At 41.3% G+C, this 18089-nt stretch overlaps 1 protein-coding gene across 2 annotated transcripts in view; it reads left to right on the top strand.

Moving 5' to 3' along the window:
• Positions 1 to 6785, top strand: part of LOC101858284 (Werner syndrome ATP-dependent helicase homolog) — a 56727-nt gene extending 49942 nt beyond the window's left edge. Inside the window, exons 24-26 of one of the 2 annotated variants that reach the window (XM_005102092.3) lie at positions 139 to 301; positions 5406 to 5572; positions 6027 to 6785. In XM_005102092.3, coding sequence (XP_005102149.1) covers positions 139 to 301; positions 5406 to 5572; positions 6027 to 6344 — 648 coding nt within the window. In that variant the 3' untranslated portion in view covers positions 6345 to 6785. Of the gene's footprint in view, positions 1 to 138; positions 302 to 5405; positions 5573 to 6023 lie in introns of both variants that reach the window. The other variant, XM_005102091.3, reaches the window with a different exon arrangement.
• Positions 6786 to 18089: the final 11304 nt, after the last annotated feature.

Genomic DNA, 18089 nt, shown 5'->3' with positions numbered 1-18089 from the left:
AAAATTTGTAGTCTCTCGATGTTTTTGCAAGCCATGCCTTCAACGACTAGTATTTGTTGACCTTATTGTGTTGCAAGTGCCGTGCAACTTTTACTAAAACTCAAACTCAGTGACTAGTATTTGTCTTTCCGCGTACAGGAAGAAGTGGCCTCCAAGAGAGGCTTGAGAACTTCCTCGATCGTGAGCCACATGTGTGAGGCCCTGAAGAAAGGTCTGGACGTGGATACAAAGCGGTTGGGGGTCACGCCTCGGATAGAGGAGCTCGTCACCAGCGCCATCCGGGCTCCTCCTGTGAATGGAGGTAGGCGTGCGACTCGTCCTCAGTGTCATGTTCAGGCTTCCTGCCTCCTGTCCCCGTTATTAACTCATCGCCTCCTGTCCCCGTTATTGACCCATCGCCTCCTGTCCCTATTATTGACCCATCGTCTCCTGTCCCTATTATTAACCCATCGTCTCCTGTCCCTATTATTGACCCATCGCCTCCTGTCCCAGTTATTAACCCATCGTCTCCTGTCCCAGTTATTAACCCATCACCTCCTGTCCCAGTTATTAACCCATCGCCTCCTGTCCCTATTATTAACCCATCACCTCCTGTCCCAGTTATTAACCCATCACCTCCTGTCCCAGTTATTAACCCATCGCCTCCTGTCCCCGTTATTAACCCATTGCCTCCTGTCCCCATTATTAACCCAATGACCCCTGCAGAACCCATCTGCTGGGACATTTCAGTAACCCATCTGCTGGGACATTTCAGTAACCCATTTACGGCACTTTTCAAGGACCCCCAGGGCTTGTGTTGAGTTCCTGCGTGCTATCGGCATCGCTGACCGTTTATGACGCCACAGTGCCAGGAGAGAGAGAGAGAGAGGAGAGATCGCTTCCTGCCTTTTGTCCCCATTATTAACCCATCGCCTCCTGTCTTCTGTCCCATTATTAACCCATTGCCTCCTGTCTTCTGTCTCATTATTAACCCATTGCCTCCTGTCTTCTGTCCCATTATTAACCCATTGCCTCCTGTCTTCTGTCTCATTATTAACCCATTGCCTCCTGTCTTCTGTCCCATTATTAACCCATTGCCTCCTGTCTTCTGTCCCATTATTAACCCATCGCCTCCTGCCGCGACTGTCCCTCAGAGGTTATCTCGACTAAAGACACGATAGTGAAAATGGGCACTTCAGACCCAGGTCCCCTCCCCCCGCCCCCGGGCGGTGCTACTGGCTGAAGTGTCTTTATGCCATTCCCAAAGGGGGTATATTAACATGTTATAATGCTTAGTAGAACTGTAAATGGGCTGATTCATCTGTGTCATGCTCATAACCGTGCCTGAAATGCAACAGGGAACTGCTGCTTTTTCTTTCCTGACCCTTACTATCGTCATTTTTTCTCTACTTCTTTTGTATATTGGTCACTCTCGTATGACCCGCTGTTTCGAGGGTGCCTTGATAATCGAAGCAAACTTTGTGCTGTTGAAGCTAGAGAGGTGAGCAGAGTAAGCCTGATTCCCTGTAAGGGCTTCTCTGTTGACATCCACCCTTTGGCGCTCGTATGATGTAATCGAGTGTGTCAACAGTTGAACATGAATCTTTTGTCTCATACTTACTCTATACAGCGACAAAGCACGGCTGATTAAAACCTGCAAATTCTTTGCCATATCGACAGACCGAAGGGCTAGAACCCATATGGCCGCTGGATCGGAAAAGTAAAGTAAAGTAAGTCTCATACTTACTGCCAGTGACAAAAGTTGTCCCAGTTTGTCTTTAGTTAAAAATGTCGCCCCGTAAGTACCGAGCCCCCTTAAGCTGCGTTAACTCACTGGAGACTGGGCCTTTTACGTGTCTGCACGTACTGGACACCGGCATTTTGCGCGAATTTCGATATTTCATACAACGCCCTTCCCAAAGACATCCAGCCACCAGTTATACACTCATGGCAGATCTAAACTTGCCTAATAGGACAAAAAATGCAACAACACAAAGGAAATGTCTTTTATAATTTTTTAGAAATAATTTTGGGGAAAATGTGCTAAAATTTGCTGCTCGCCAACATTTTTTGACGTAATGTCTTGTGTTAAAAAAGAACCCAGCAAAACACCCAAAAAAATCATCCTTGTGAGTCTTTTGATGTGTTTTGTGTTTCAAAATGAATAAAAAGTTCCGACTCATGAATAGGCAGGTAATTGATGCTGTAATCATATGTGTAATCCGCTTCAGTGGGAAAAAAGCAGGGCTCCAGACAAAGCAGAATTTTGCATTTGAAGGCCTAGTCTAGATCTAGAGCATTCTCCGTCAGAATCAGCGCTTTGATGCTCATTTGCATTGAAATCAGGATCCTCATGGTCTGAAATATCATAATCCTAATTTTCTGAACTGTCAAAGTCGTGAAACACTTGAAAAATGTTTGCTTTTCGTGCTGCCAAGTTGGTGGTTGGCATGTCTTCTGGTGTGGTTTGCTCCTTCTTTCCTATGAAACAACTCTCGTCCTGACCTCTCCTCTTTTTTTGTTTTTGTTACTCTCTTATAACACATCTAATCTTCGGCACCTTATTGTGTTGCAAGTGCCGTAAAACTCTTACTAAAACTAAACATGCTGCCATCATACTGAAAAAGTGTTGCAAGAACAAACATCAGTCAGAGAAATGAAAGTAGGCCCTCAATGTGACTAACTTTCCTCCCAGTTCGATAACTCAAAAAATTTCCAGCCAATTCCCGTGAAACTTCACATGAAACGAAACAAAGGTCGGCTGCACGGTAAGAGATGGTTCATGCAGCGTTTGCTAGCATACTTTTCCGACAACAAAACGCAAAACTTGTGAACCGCCTCTCGTGGAAAATATTGATACTCGTAAATGCTGCATGAAACATCTACAGTGAGTTAAACTCTTTTAAAGGAAGATTTTCCTAGCTTTTCCTGCCCCAAACAAGAATCTAGACCCAGAATTAGTATAGGAAATGTACAGTCTAGGAATTGGTTTACATCAGTCAGTAAGGCAGTAATCAAATCCGAAATGGCTGCAAATATGAATGTTTGCAACCTGTTCAACACATTTTATCGGGATAGTAATGATTCATGTGGAAACAGACTGCATTTCAGTGGTGAAAGGGGAGGTATATTTCGCCCTGTTTCCCTGGCTGCCTTGAACTGTATCGCTCACACCTGGACTAAAATAAATTTGACACCACAACGTCTGGACTAACGCACAGGCAAAGACACTCTGATAAACAAAAAAATTAAATCTATGACAAGGTATTGTTTAGAAAATTTTTATCTTTTTTTTTTTTAATTCACTCAATTTCCTGTTCAGTGATGTTTGGTTCATATTTCTGTCTTAAAAGATAAGGAAGTTATAAGCATTAATCATGAGGCACCCTAATTTTTTCATGAACTTCTCAAATTAATTGGCCTCTGGGGGACCAGACTGGAATTAATTCGCCTCTTGAAGGGTTGACCCTATCTGTACGCCCTCGGGTAATTTTGTACCCCCGAGGTTGTATTCTTCACATTTTAGAATACTTCTAGTACAAAGATCTCTTTAAAACTTTCAGTATTTCTCAAAAAATCATTTTGACAGATTGCTATGCAAAGCATACGGATCGGATTAACGAGTAAATTTCCCCTTTGGAAAGTGGTTGCACAGAGTTCCCCATGTCGTATGGATACGATAGTAAAACACAACGTACCAATAGGGTTGAACCTCCAAGTGTCACTAACAATAGCCTGTGGTGTGGGTGGAAATTGTAGGAGTTCATCCTGCTATGTTGGAAAGTGTTTGGCAACAGGCGTGCCAAGCTATAAAGGCCATGAACCTATACATTTTCCGAAAGAAGAATGTGAATAGAGTTCATTTGTGGTCGAGCTGAATTATTAACCCGATCCGTACGCCGTGTTTTACTATTGTATCCCTACGACGTGGGGAACTCTTTGCCACCTCTTTCCAAAGAGAAAATTTACTCATTAATCCAATCAGTACGCTTTGCATTGCAGTCTGTCTAAATGATTTTTTGAGAAATACTGAAAGTTTCAGAGATCTTTGTACTAGTAGTATTCTAAAATGTGAAGAATACAACCCTGGAGGTTAAAAATGACCCCAGGGCGTACGGATAGGGTTAAGCAATATTTAAAAAAAATGAATGGGATAACTGAAATAGTGACTCAGACTTCAGGTGATTAAATCGGCCGTGACACCACTGAATGAAACAAAGGTCTGATTTAATGGGACGTCGACACAAGGACGGATGGCGTTACTAAGATAGGTCTAGTAGACGCGACTGTGATATTATGCAGTGTTATTAGATCAATAATATGTGATTATATAATATGTTTTTATTGTTACATCTTTTTTTCTTTGCGCTAGTTTTAACTGAGTCGGATGGAATTTCAGGTCTTCTAGAAATACGTGAACCCTCCTTATGCCTTGCACAACTTTAGTTTGACCTTCAAGTGTAGAACTCCCAAAAGAAAAAGGAAAAATTATTTAATATCAAATGTCGAAAACATAATATGTATTAGTGCCCTGATCATTTTAGCTAGAAATAAAAAATTTCATTCCTAAGATATTGATTCCTGAAAGGGGACTGAAATGTTTTCCTTCTCTTCTTGTGGTTTCGGACGTTGTGATTTGTAACCAGCAATTTGAAAAGAATAGAGAGCTGTGACAATCGGCGGGGGGGGGGGGGGGAGTTGGAGGAGCTTATTCCAGTGTTTAGTTTAGTTTTGGTAAGAGTTTTACGGCACTTGCAACACAGTAAGGTCATATAAATGCTGAAGAATGGATTATGTGTTACAAAAGAGTAAAACCACAAAAAAGAAGGAGGGGAGATAAGGACGATTAGACGTTTGAATTTGATAGGTAAGAAGAAGCAAACCACACCAGAGCACCCACCAACCAGCCACCTATTCCACGGTGATGCAACCTTGAGTGTGGAGTATTTGCCTGTTGAAAATCTGATTTTGTTTGTGCTTTCTACAGGTATATCCAGTTTGACCAAAATGAAATACCACTTTCCCTTGTAATACTTGTATGTGGAGTATTTGCCTGTTGAAAATCTGATGATTTTGATTGTGCTTTGTACTGGTATATCCAGTTTGACCAAAATGAAAGACCACTTTCCCTTGTAATACTTGTATGTGGAGTATTTGCCTGTTGAAAATCTGATGATTTTGATTGTGCTTTGTACTGGTATATCCAGTTTGAACAAAATCAAAGACCACTTTCCCTTGTAATACTTGTATGTGGAGTATTTGCCTGTTGAAAATCTGATTTTGTTTGTGCTCTGTACAGGTATGTGGAATATTTTTGTCTGTTGATAATCTGATTTTGTTTTGTGTTCTGTACAGGGGGGTGTTTTTGCCTGTTGAAAATCTGATTTTGTTTTTGATAATCTGATTTTGATTTGTGTTCTGTACAGGTATATCCAGTTTGACCAAAATCAAAGACCAACTTCCCTTGTACGTGGAGTACAACCACATCAAAGTTGTCATCTCTTTACTCCTTCACAAACACGGTCAGGGAGTCAACGCAGATGGGGAACCCGTTCTGAGTGGGTCAGACCCACAAAATGCTGAGGATGCCAAGGTACACTGTCGCTGACTCATTCATTGCTTTCTTGTTTGTTTTGACACGATACACTGATGGTTTTTAAAAAGCACCTCGCACCTATTTCTGAAACTTGAAGATCAAACTGTGAGCATATTATCATTTATTGTTGTTGTGGTACCCTATCTTATCTGCTTAAAGCTTCTCATGAGTTTTTAAATATTTTTTTTGACTTTGCAAGGAAGAAAACAGCAATCATATTACTTGCTAAAATGCAAAGTTCAATTGAAAAGTAATTTCAGGTCATAGATGTTATTGTGTCTTTGACTCAAAGAGGATGTTGTTCATGACTGATAAAATAAGTTTCACTTTTTATCTTTTCGTGAAAAAAGCTCTATCCCAGCTCAATAAGAAGAAATTGAAATAGTACATTGTTTTAAGATAACTGTGTACTTTTAACTATCTCTCCCAATTTCCACTTCTGTTTCAGAAGTCTGCGTCAAGCTTGAGTCTGAAAAGAGAAAGGAGTTCAAGTTCCTCCTCACCGTCGTCTTCAGTCTCTCAAAAAGTTGGTAAAATTTCTCCAAACTTGCCGTCCAGCAGCCAACAACCGACTCCCTCGTGGAAATCAGTGTCAGATTCCCAGTCACGGTTAGGGGCTGGCCCCCAGGAATTCTTACAGTCAAACACTATGGATTCACAGGACTCTAGCCAGGGCAGCATGTTGAAGAAACTGCCCTCATGGATGGCTCAGTCTGCCAATAAAACTGTGCTCAAAAAGAAAATGAAATCGAACAGTTTGTTTAAGTAATCCTGTGATCAGGTTTGATCTGTGTATATAGGATATTATATATATATATGTATATATATATAGAGAGAGAGAGTTGAGCGTTTTATATAACTGCAAAAGTTGATGTTTTCATGGTTTGACATTTTGCGAGTGAAGCTTTTGGCTGAGGGAGCAGCCACAGTTCACTTTTCTTTGTTTCTGGCTAACACAGTGTGTAGCTCTGTTGGCTGGCTGCTCCACATTGTATGGAAGTCACATATGGCAGCTACGTTGTTGGTGAAGTGATCCGAGTTCCTGGAAATATCCATGTTGTTGTCCATCTGTTCATCTTGAGAGACGGTGATGTGTGGCACAACGACAAGAAAGAACTGAGGTCGCGATTTGACAGGGAGGCGCCCTTCCCAGTTTTTCGGCGTGATAAGAATGTAGTTTGGATTCCGATAAAGCTGACAATGCCGATCGGTGCTTAAAGCCGCCTGCAGTCTGCCAGCTCTATGTGGGGCAAGTTGGAAATCATACTTTAAGGGAATTTTTATACCTATCGGCACCTACTGAGTCAGTCTCAAATCAGCGTTCTCTATGTTTTCGCCCTTAGAGGAGACCTGTGAGCACTCACGCCTTTATGGCTGTTCAGATTTTCATGTAAGTTGTGTATATAATGTTTGGTTATAAGAGATAATTAGCTCAGTGATTTTGGTTGCAAGGTGGTTTTGACTCTAGAAAGACTTTTACTTTTGAACAGTGACTGGACAAGAAAAGTTATGATTCTATCACTTCAGTTCTGCAATCTAAGGAAATTTGAGAGGTATCTCAGTAAAACTCCCTCTATGCTTTATGATGAACAAATTATGTTTCTTCATTACTTTTAACTCTTTTGTTTTTGTAAAGTGTTTTACGGCGCTCGCAACTGCATAGGTCATATGAGCGCGCGGGACACGCCTAATGTTTTCAGTTGGTAGGAAATTTTGAATTTTGCCCGGGTGGCGGCCAAAGCCTACTCTTATCGATTTTAGACCACCAAGGGATCTTTAACGTGCGCAACTTGCACACGGGTCCTCCGAGATTTTTCGCCCTTTTCCGAGAAGGCTAGGTGTAGATCTTTCCTACCAGAAGGTCAGGGGTGTGGCTGAAAGACTGCAGTAAGAAGAAGCGAAGGAGTAGCAGTAGAAAGACTGCAGAAAGAATCAGGAGCCCAGAGGAAGGAGCAAAGGAGGTGAGGGGGTGGGGGCAGAAAGAGGGAACCAAAGCAGACGACAGAACATTGCTAGAGAGCAGGAAATGAAGTGAAAGGAGACAAATTTAGAGAAGAAAATTTTTCGGTCGCTACCCGGATTCGAACCCAGGACCTTTTGAGTGAGAGGCCAACCTTTTAACCTCTAGGCCACGAGAGCCCCCTTTAACTCTTTATCTATTAGGGGGTAAACCCACTACGCCGGGGCCTTTTTTGGTGCTAAATCTAAAACTTATGACAATAACGTCTTTAAATCAAAACAAGTGTACCTATTTTGATAGTTCTTCATCAAATGATTGAACTCCTGGTAAAAAAGACCTATTTTTCGCAATTGCCCAAAAGTAATTTGATGTCAAAGTCGTCGTAAAGCAATGTGCCCAAGTCGCTGCCAGCAGCCTCGCCGGCACAGCGGTTCCGACCGTGAGCCACTCTTACTTTTTTTTTTATACATCTCAGACTTGGTTACTTTGCAACTGGCTTGTTAGACCTGCTTCCTTCTTCTGTTGGCGTTCTTGTACTTTTATCATAAATCCTTCATGGTTTTCTTATTTTACCCCGCGGGGCAGTGCCACTGACTGTAGTGTCTTTAGGCCATTCCCAAAGGGGGGACATTTCTCGTTCAAGCATAGTAGAATTGTAAATGGGCTGACTCATGTCACGCTAATAACTGTGCCTGATCTACAACAGGGAACTGCTGCTTTTTCTTTCCTGATCCTTACTATTGTCATTTTCCTTTACTTCTTTTGTATGTTTGTCACTCTCTTGTGACCTGCTATTTCCGGGGTGCCTTGATAGTCGAAGCAGACTTTGTGCTGTTGAAGCTAGAGAGGTGAGCAGTCTAAGTCTGATTCCCTGTAAAGACTTCTCTGTTGACACCCACCCCTTGGCGCTCATATGACCTTATGCAGTTTTGAGCGCCGTAAAACCCTCTACTATTTTTTTTATTTTTTTTATTCTTATTTTGTCATAAAAAGGTTTTTCTATTACAAATGTTACTGTACATTCATGATGCGGTTCGCAACTCACTACAAAAATGAACATTTATTTTTTTTTAGCTCTGACATGATACTGTAATTATTGATTATATTACTGTTCATTTATTTTATGCATGTAACTGTGAGCCTTTTTGTGAGTGCATGCATACTTTTATATTATTATGGTTATGTGCACAGATGTGTGTGAAAGAGAGGATGTGTGATGGAAGAGTGATTGTGTTTATAGGTGTGCACATGTGCGTGCGTGTGCTTGTTTTTGTGTGTGTGTATGTGTGTACATGGTGAAACACCAAACCAATGTGCCAGGATCTGGACAATGAAGATGTATCTTATCTTATTTGAGAAGGTGTGTAGTGTGAGGTTCCCGTGAGTGCTTGATTTGCACTTTCTGTCTGGTCTCATCTGTCCAAGATCTCTTTTTTACATGTGTGAAGGACGGACATCACTGCACAAGTGGGTGGTTGGCGGGTGCTCTGGTGTGGTTTGCTTCTTCTTTTCTATCAAACATCTATCATCCTGATCTCCCCTTCATGTTTTTTATGTTTGTTACTCTCTTGTAACAGCTGTAATCTTCTGGCGCTCATATGACCTTACGCAGTTGAGAGCGCAGTAAAACCTCTACTAAAACTTTAAAAATCACTGCACAAGGGGCCTCCAATCCCCATATAAGCGCTCCGTCCCCTGAAGAAGCACATCTCTTTTTTTCCTTCCCTGGCTATCTCTGCGTAAATAATCTCGACTCCCCCCCCCCTTGTTTACAAGCAGCAGTTTTTGTTAGCAGCTGTGTGGGTGTGGGTGGTTGGCGGGTGCTCTAGTGTGGTCTGCTTCTTCTTTCCTATTCAACATCTATCATCTTTATCTCCCCTCCTTCTTTTTTGTGTTCGTTACTCTCTTGTAACACCTCAAATTTTCTGGGGCTCATATGACCTTATGCCGTTGAGAGTGCCGTAAAGCCTCTACTAAAAGCGTCGGTGGCCTAGTGGTTAGGCTCTCGGACTCGCAACCGTAAGGTCGTGGGTTCGAATCCCGTCAGGGGCCCGACATTGTGTCCTTGGGAAAGGCACTTTGCACAAATTTTCCTCACTTCACCCAGTGGAAATGATAGTGTTTGAGCGTGTGAAATCCGCAGCTTGCACTGTATGCTTCTGCGGAAGCCAAGAATGTTTCTGAGTGTTCTCAGGGGGTCAGCTGGGGTAATAATAGTTGTAAAGCGCATAGAGCATGCTCTTGAGCGTGGATATGCGCTATATAAATGCAATTATTAATTATTATTATTAAAACTAAAATAAAGCTGTGTGGGTGAAGGTTGGCCATCTCGTTTGTCTTATCTCACTTTCTTAGTGTGTGGGTGGTTGGTGGATGCTCTGGTGTGGTTGGCTCCTTCTTTCCTACCAAACATCTATCGTCTTGATCTCTCCTCTTTCTTTTTTGTGTTTGTTACTCTCTTGTGACACCTCTAATCTTCGGCACTTATATGACCTTATTGCGTTGCAAGTGTCGTAAAACTCTTACTAAAACTGAAAAGACTTTCTTAGCAAGGATTTTTTGTGAACACTGAGCTGAGTTGAAGCAGTTGCATTGAAAATTTCACATGTAATAAAATGATATTTTGTTTAATTTACCGGGGTATTTCTTGAGTCGTTTCAATGGACAAAGTTAAATTGTATGCCTTCTTTGTGTCATGAGCTGATTGGTTAGAACAAAGATTCTACTTAACAAGAGGGGCCACTTCTCTCTTTGAGCCAATTAAAAAAGTGTCCTCAAAATTCGGTGGCGCCCTCTTCGCAAATGCACACCTTTTGCGAACAGAGTTACATGTACCCTACTTGAGTTTGAAAAATCAAAGTGAAACTAGCAAGTTTTTAAAATAAATTTCGGAAGAACACTTTTTTAAAATGGTTACGCTGACAAAAAACCTCTTCCGGAGGAAAGGGTGATTGTTTTCTTCGTTTAATTTGACTTTAGAATGAAAGGCGAGAGGTCATTAAAATAAAAAAGGAACAACTAAAACTCTGCACTGAACGAACCCGAACAGTTGATGAATAGCAGTCGATCTGCGAGCACGCAAGGAGGTGCTATTCCTATTCTTCTTCTGGAAAAACGAAAGAGAACTTCAAAACAGACTGCAGGGCCATCTGAAGCAAAGAGCGAACTTTCGGCGGACACTTTTTTGGCTGAGTGGCCCATCTTGTTATGTACTGTCTTTGGTTAGAAGTCAAAGTGTGAAAGCTAAAGGAGGTCTGAACATTGTTTATGTATGCAAGTGTGCTTGTATGGGAAAGTGGAAATAGAGGGGGAAAGAAAGAGAATCATTGTCTGTACGTGCACAGACGAGTTTGGAAGGATGGCCCAGGACGGAGATAAATGACCCCCCCGGGGCAGTGCTACAGACTGAAGTGTCTTTAGGCCATTCCCAAAGGGGGGACATGAACATCTCGAGTTCTTATGTACTGTAGAATTGTAAAAGTAAATGGGCTGATTCATCGATGTCATGCTCATAACTGTGCCTGAACTGTATCAGGAAACTGCTGCTTTTTCTTTCCTAATCCTTACTTTCGTCATTTTTCCTCTACTTTGGTTTGTATCTGTGATTGAGTCAAGATTCATGAAATTGATTAAGTTTAAGGTACTCATTCTACTGTCAGCAATGTATTATTTGAGTTCTGCATTTATTTGTTTGTTATTATCACTACTTGCAACTGCAAGATTTCCCATGTGAATAGTCAACATTCCTTGTCTTATCTCATGTTATTTTTCTATGTGTGCTGGAAGCAGTTTGGTGATGAACCTTAATGTATGCCGCAGCAATATTTGTTAAAATGATTCTTTATAAAGAAAAAGATAAAGAGAATCTATATGGGGCATTGTAGTCATTGTAGTGAAATCAGGCGCTCATCAAAATAATGATATTGAAGAAAAAGACATTTTCCATCAGTTTGGCAATTTTAATCGAATTTTTTTTTTTTTGTTTGTGGCTTAACATCTTTTATGTTTATATGAAAACAGTCTCATGTGAATTTTACTGAAAAACCTTGTTTAAAGGCAGCGAATATGTCATTTTCAGTTTTCAAGGACTCAAGCTATTGAAGCTACCAAACTTTGGTGGGGAGCTCTCGTGGGCTAGAGGTTAAAGTGTTGGCCTCTTATTCAAAGGTCCCAGGTTCGAATTCGGGTAGTGAAAGAAAAATGTTCTGTTCTAAAATTGTCTCCTTTCACCTCCTTTCCTGCTCTCTTGCAATGTTCTGTCATCTGCTTTCATCTCCTCTTTCTGTCCCCCACCCCCTCACCTCCTTTGCCCCCCTCTTCTGGGCTCCTTACTCTTTCTGCAGTCTTTCTACTGCTATTCCTTGGCTCCTCCGTACTGCTGTCTTTCAGCCACACCTAAGATCTACACCTAGCCTTCTCGGACAAGGGCGAAAAATCTCGGAAGGCCCGTGTGCAAATTGCTCACATTAAAGATCCCTTGGTGGTCTAAAATTGATAAGAGTAGGCTTCGGCCGCCACCCGGGCAAAATTCAAAATTTCCTACCAATTGAAAATGTCATGTGTGTCCCGTGCGCTCATGTGACCTTATGCAGTTGCGAGCGCCGTACAACACTTACGGGGAAAAAACAAACTTTGGCGGCCATTTTCTCATGAATTTAGCCCCTGAAACCGGACTACCCCACCTTCTTCAGTCGCAAATATCTTGACTTCTATTCAAGCTAGATGGATTTTTTTTCATTGAGAAAGCAAGGCAAATACATGAATAAGCTTTCTTCAGATTAGACCAATAACTCCACTTGTCCAAAAATTGACGAGCGCCTGATTCCACCTTGTCGTGACACATATTTTTGTTCATTCATGCTATGTATAGTTGTGTTCAGAAATGTATTTCAAATGTAGGCCAAGGCCACCTAGACTGGGGTAGTTGCAAAAAATATGCTGTAGATAGTAATTGCTGGCATTTCGTGTGCATTTCCGTTGCCCATTTTGCTGCTTCTCGCCCTCTTGTTGAATAAAGGTGTTTTTTTCCACAAGGTTTTTGTCAAGCACGCTCAATTCGTTCCGTCTGTCATGACAATATTTTCTGTCTCAACTCTCTGCTTTTTTTTTCTAGTCCTTTCTCTTGTGTGGGTGTTTGGCGGGTGCTCTGGTGTGGTTTGCTTCTTCTTTCCTATCAAAAACGTCTGTTGTCCTAAGCTCACCTTCTTCTTTTTTACGTTTGTTACTCTCTTGTAACACCTCTAATCTTCGGCACTTATATGACCTTATTGTGTTCCAAGTGCCGTAAAACTCTTACTAAAACTAACTCTTCTTTTTTACGTTTGTTACTAAAACTAAAAAGGTCATACCTCTGATTATTTGTAAGTCGCTACCTCAGAACTACAAAGTTCTATTTGACATTTGTTACCCCACCAGGGCAGTGCTACTGACTGAAGTGTCTTTAGAGCATTCCCTAGGGGGGGTTATCCCCAGGGCAGTGCTACTGACTGAAGTTGTCTTTCGGCCATTCCCTAGGGTGGTTATCCCCAGGGCAGTGCTACTGACTGAAGTGTCTTTAGAGCATTCCCTAGGGGGGGTATCCCCAGGGCAGTGCTACTGACTGAAGTTGTCTTTCGGCCATTCCCTAGGGGGGTTACCCCCCGGGGCAGTGCTAGTGACTGAAGTGTCTTTAGGCCATTCCCAAAGGGGGGACATTTCTCGTTCAAGCACAGTAGAATTGTAAATGGGCTGATTCATCAATGCCATGCTCATAACTGTGCCTGAACTGCAACAGGGAACTGCTGCTTTTTCTTTCCTAATCCTTACTATTGTCATATTCCTCTATTTCTTGTGTATGTTTGTCACACTCGTGTGACCCGTTATTTCCGGGGTGCCTTGATAGTCAAAGCAGACTTTGTGCTGTTGAAGCTAGAGAGGTGAGCAGAATAAGTCTTGATTCCCTGCAAGGACTTCTCTGTTGACCTCCATCCCTTGGCGCTCATATGACCTTATGCACAGTTGCGAACGCCGTAAAACCTCTACTAAAACTAAACTAAAAACCCAAGGGGGGTATATTAACGTGTTCTTATGCACATTAAATTGTAAATGGGCTGATTTATCAATGTCGTGCTCATATTGTGCCGGAACAACATATGGGGTACTGCTGCTCATCCTCATCCTTACTATCGTCATTTTTCCCTCTACTTCTTTTGTATTTTTGTCACTCTCTTGTGAACTACTATTTCCGGGGTGCCTTGATAGTCAAAGCAGGCTCTGTGTTGTTGAAGCTAGAGAGGTGATCAGAGTAAGTCTGATTCCCCGTTAGGACTTCTCTTTTGACATTCACCCCTTGGCGTTCATATGACCTTGTGCAGTAGCGAGCATCGTAAAACCTTACTAAACTAACTGACATTTTTTACCGTTTGGGTTACTAAGACCTTGAGGTTATAAATCAAATATCATGTATTCTATCTGTGCTTGCAAAATGGTAGGATTGTTCTGAAATTATTTTACACCAAATTTCACAAAACTAGGTAGACCTACTGAGCAGATAGAACTTTGTAATTCTAAGATATATAATGTATTGTTAACATATATATCCTTCGGTGAAGTTACCACGCTTCAACATGATCTAAGACGTTGAACATGAAATGTACACGAAGACTACAGGGGGAAAACGACGGTAGTCACAAACTGGAAATTGTGAGGGTGCCAATTTTAAAAGCTTGTGGACTCATACTCATAACTTCATGTTTGTTTGACTGGTGGTTTATTGTTAAGTGTTGTTGAATGGGAAATCTAACAACAATAATCAACCAACAGTTGAACAGAAATACACCTATGAGTCAACAAGCGTTCAAAATTGGAACCCTCAAGATTTTCAGTTTGTGACTACCGTCGTTTTCCCCCTGCAGTCGTCACATGTTTATGTATTTGTTACAGGAACAAGGCTGCTGTGTTCGATCTAAGAATAGATCAAATATTTCCAATGTTCTTAATTTGTCTCTCCTCAAAATGGCAAAAGGCCTGCTAACTTGAGCAGAATAGATTGGAGAATCCCATATGAAATTTTGAAACCAACATTTTGCTTCAGTTTTTTTATTGACTAATATGTTCTCTATTTTAATACATGTATGTGTATATGTTAGCCTGCATATTTCAATCTTGAAATACAAACGTTCTGTAGCAATGGCCATTGTTTTTCTCGATTCTTTAATCTGGAAATGGTTTTCTGTTTTCCATAAATATATATATATATATATAAAGACGGAGAGAGAGACAGAGAAAGGGAATAAATAATCTGAGGCCGCACTTTGCGATGATTCGGAAGGGACATGTACCGGTACAAGAATTGTTCCACCAGCTCAAAGAATTACCTCGCAGCTTTTGTATTCCCGTAAGTCAACCCTATCTGTACACCCTGGGGTTATGTTGTACCCCGGGGTTGTATTCTTCGCTAGAATACCTCTAGTTCGAAGATCTCTTTGAAACTTTCAGTATTTCTAATTTTTTTAAAATCATTTTGACAGACTGCTATGCAAAGCGTACGGATCGGATTATCGAGTAAATTTCCTCTTTGGAAAGTGGTGGCACTGAGTTCCCCACGTCGTATGGATACACGACGTACGGATAGGGTTAAGTGGTGGCACAGAGTTCCCCACGTCGTATGGATACGATAGTAAAACACGACGTACGGAGAGGGTTAAGTTGTGGCACAGAGTTCCTCACGTCGAATGGATACGTTACAGTAAAACACGACGTACGGAGAGGGTTAAGTGGAGTCTACGTGTGAGCTCGTTGTTTGAATTGTTTTGTTTGGCGTGATAAGGACACAGCACGCGTCAAGTGGTGGGTGTGGCTTGTGATTGTCCCTTCCCAGAAAGGAAAACAAATGAGGGAAAGGGAGCGCACCAGGGGGGGGGGGGGGTGTTCATGCGTTTGTTAAGTTCAGGCTAGTCATCTCTAGTTCAGGGCGCAGAATTCTACAGAATTGTACTTGTAAGTGTAGAATTCTGTGGTTCAGGGCAACTCGTGTCGATCATGATGATGTTTTAACTCGTGGAGGCGATGCTCTCCGGTAACTCAGCAACATTTGAAAACTCGCTTCTAGTTTCAGTTAGAGTTTTACGCCACTTGCAACACAATTAGGTTCTCATGAATAAGTGCTCAAGATTAGAGGTGTTGCAAGAGAGTAACCATAAATTTTTTTTAAAGGAGGAAAGATAAATACGAGATTTTTATTGGAAAGAATAAATAGTAAACCACACTAGAGCACCTGCCAACCACCCTAGAAGACGCGCTGCTTCTGTGGCACTTAAGAAAAGCGTAATAACTTCCCTATACTTTACATACGGACTTTCCCCTGCTCCTTCTTTCCTACCAAACATCTATCCTCCTTTTCTCTCCTCCTCTTTTGTGTGTTTGTTGCTCTCTTGTAAAACCTCTAATTTTCGGCACATATAGTATGACTTAATTGCGTTGTTTAAGTGCCGTAAAACTCTTACTAAAACAGTCACTTCATTTTAAAAAATATTAAAAAGTAAAGAATAGAAGAAACAAAACGGCTATTGACGGAGACAATGTTTATTGATGACCGCGCAGCTTCTTCTGCTGCTTTAGAAAATTGAGGAAAGTACTTAGATCTAGTTTTTGTATTTGTAAGTATTTTACGGCACTTGCGACACAATACGGTCATAAAAGTGCCGAAGATTAGAGGTGTTACAAGAGAGTAACAAACACAAAAAAAGAGGAAGGGAGATAAAGACGATAGGCGTTTGAAAGGAAAGAAAAAGCAAACCACACCAGAGCACCCGCCAACCACCCACGGAAAGTACTTGAAACAGCATAACGAGTGGTGGAATTGTAGGCTACACAAGGTCGGTCAAAGACAGTAGCGAATCTTTGGTACTTCTGCGCTCCGAGAGCCTCTCTTGTTCTCCGCACAAAGACACACCAAAAAAACCCGAAACAAAACAAAACGAACAATAAAATAGAAAGACTGCTGAAGGCGACACGACAACGTTCCCTTCAGTCTTCCTGTCACTGTTTCTCCATTTGTGTCACGATGCGGTGGAATGAGGGGCTCGTCAATTTTTGGGCATACTTAGGTTTTGGTATCATCTTAAGCTTGTTCGTTTGTCTCGATTTCAATGAAAAAATTACCTTTCTATCTTCAATAAAAGTGGAGATATTTTTGGATTGAAGGGGTGGGGATGATCTGGTTTCAGAGGTAAAATTAGCGAGAAAATGACCGCCAAAGCTTGATAACTTTCAAAGCTGGGGAGTCCATGGAAACTGTAAATTGACGTTAATTGTGGCTTTAATCAACGTTTTTCGGTAAAAATCCTCACAGGTATTTGTTTTTATATTGAAATAAGAGGTGTTAGGCACCCAAAAAAAATTGATAAAAATTGTCAGACCGGGAGAAAAATGCCATTTTCTTCTATTTCATAGTTTAGTAGTAGTAGTATAGGGTTTTATTTGACGAGCGCCTGATTTCTCCACAATGCCTCTCATTTAGCTTAGCGCCGCGCTACGTTGTCGTCCCTTATGGTCCTTCGCCCGTGCGTTTCTTAACCCTTCCGCTTCCAGCTTCAGCCATTTTTGTGCACTCCCTAACCCCAGTCCCAGCCAATAGCCTCCTACAGCAGTATTAATTTCAGAAAAAGAGGCATTTAAAGAGGCATTTTTTCAAAAAATTGATGTAGTATCTTTGTAATCAGGTTTAGATAATAACATAATGTTTAAAAGTAAATGAACAAATGTTAATGTTATGAACATTTAAGTTTAATTGGATTCGCTCATTTCGAAAAGTGCGCAAATTCTATACCACTCGAAACTGAGAATAAACGTGCATGGGGCTGGAAGGGTTAAAATAGCGTTTCCAAATAGGGCACGGGACTTTCTAGAAGACGGTGGAAAAACACAGAGCAGGGAACTTTCTAGGCTAGATGTAGAAGAGGGGAGAAAAACCTCAGCAGAGCAGGAACTTTCTAGATGAAGGAACAGAGAGGAATGAACCGCCTGGAGCGAAGAAAGAGACAGAGCAAAGGACTTTCCTTAAAAAAGGAGGGGGAAAAGCTTGAAAAAAGTATCCAGTGCTTTTGGCCCCTGTGTCACGTGTTCTTATAGCAGGCAGACTAATTAAAAACAATATTATTATTAGTGTTGTTTTGTAGGTTTATTTTGGGGGGTTTCTGTTAGTTAGTTTGTTTTGTTTTTGTTGTGTTTTTTCGTTGTTTTTTATTTTCAGTTTGCTTCCTCTGATAGTGATGTGACATGGACATTTTGTGCTAAAGTGCTGTGCGTGGGTGGTTGGCGGGTGTTCTGGTGTGGTTTGCTCCTTTCCTATCAAATATCTATCGTCCTGATCTCTCCTCCTCCTTTTTTGTGTTTGTTACTCCCTTGTAACAACTCTAATCTTCGGAGTGGGCGGTTGGCGGGTGCTCTGGTGTGGTTTGCTCCTTCTTTTCTATCAAACATCTATTGCATATATATCTCCCCTCCTTCTTTTTTGTGTTTGTTACTCTCTTAAGACACCTCTAATCTTCGGCACTTATATGACCTTATTGTGTT

This window comes from Aplysia californica, unplaced genomic scaffold, assembly GCF_000002075.1.
Source record: "Aplysia californica isolate F4 #8 unplaced genomic scaffold, AplCal3.0 scaffold00313, whole genome shotgun sequence".
Taxonomy (NCBI): Eukaryota; Metazoa; Mollusca; class Gastropoda; order Aplysiida; family Aplysiidae; genus Aplysia; species Aplysia californica.
The sequence above is the reverse complement of the archived record's forward strand: the minus strand, read 5'-3'. Positions and strand labels throughout refer to the sequence as shown.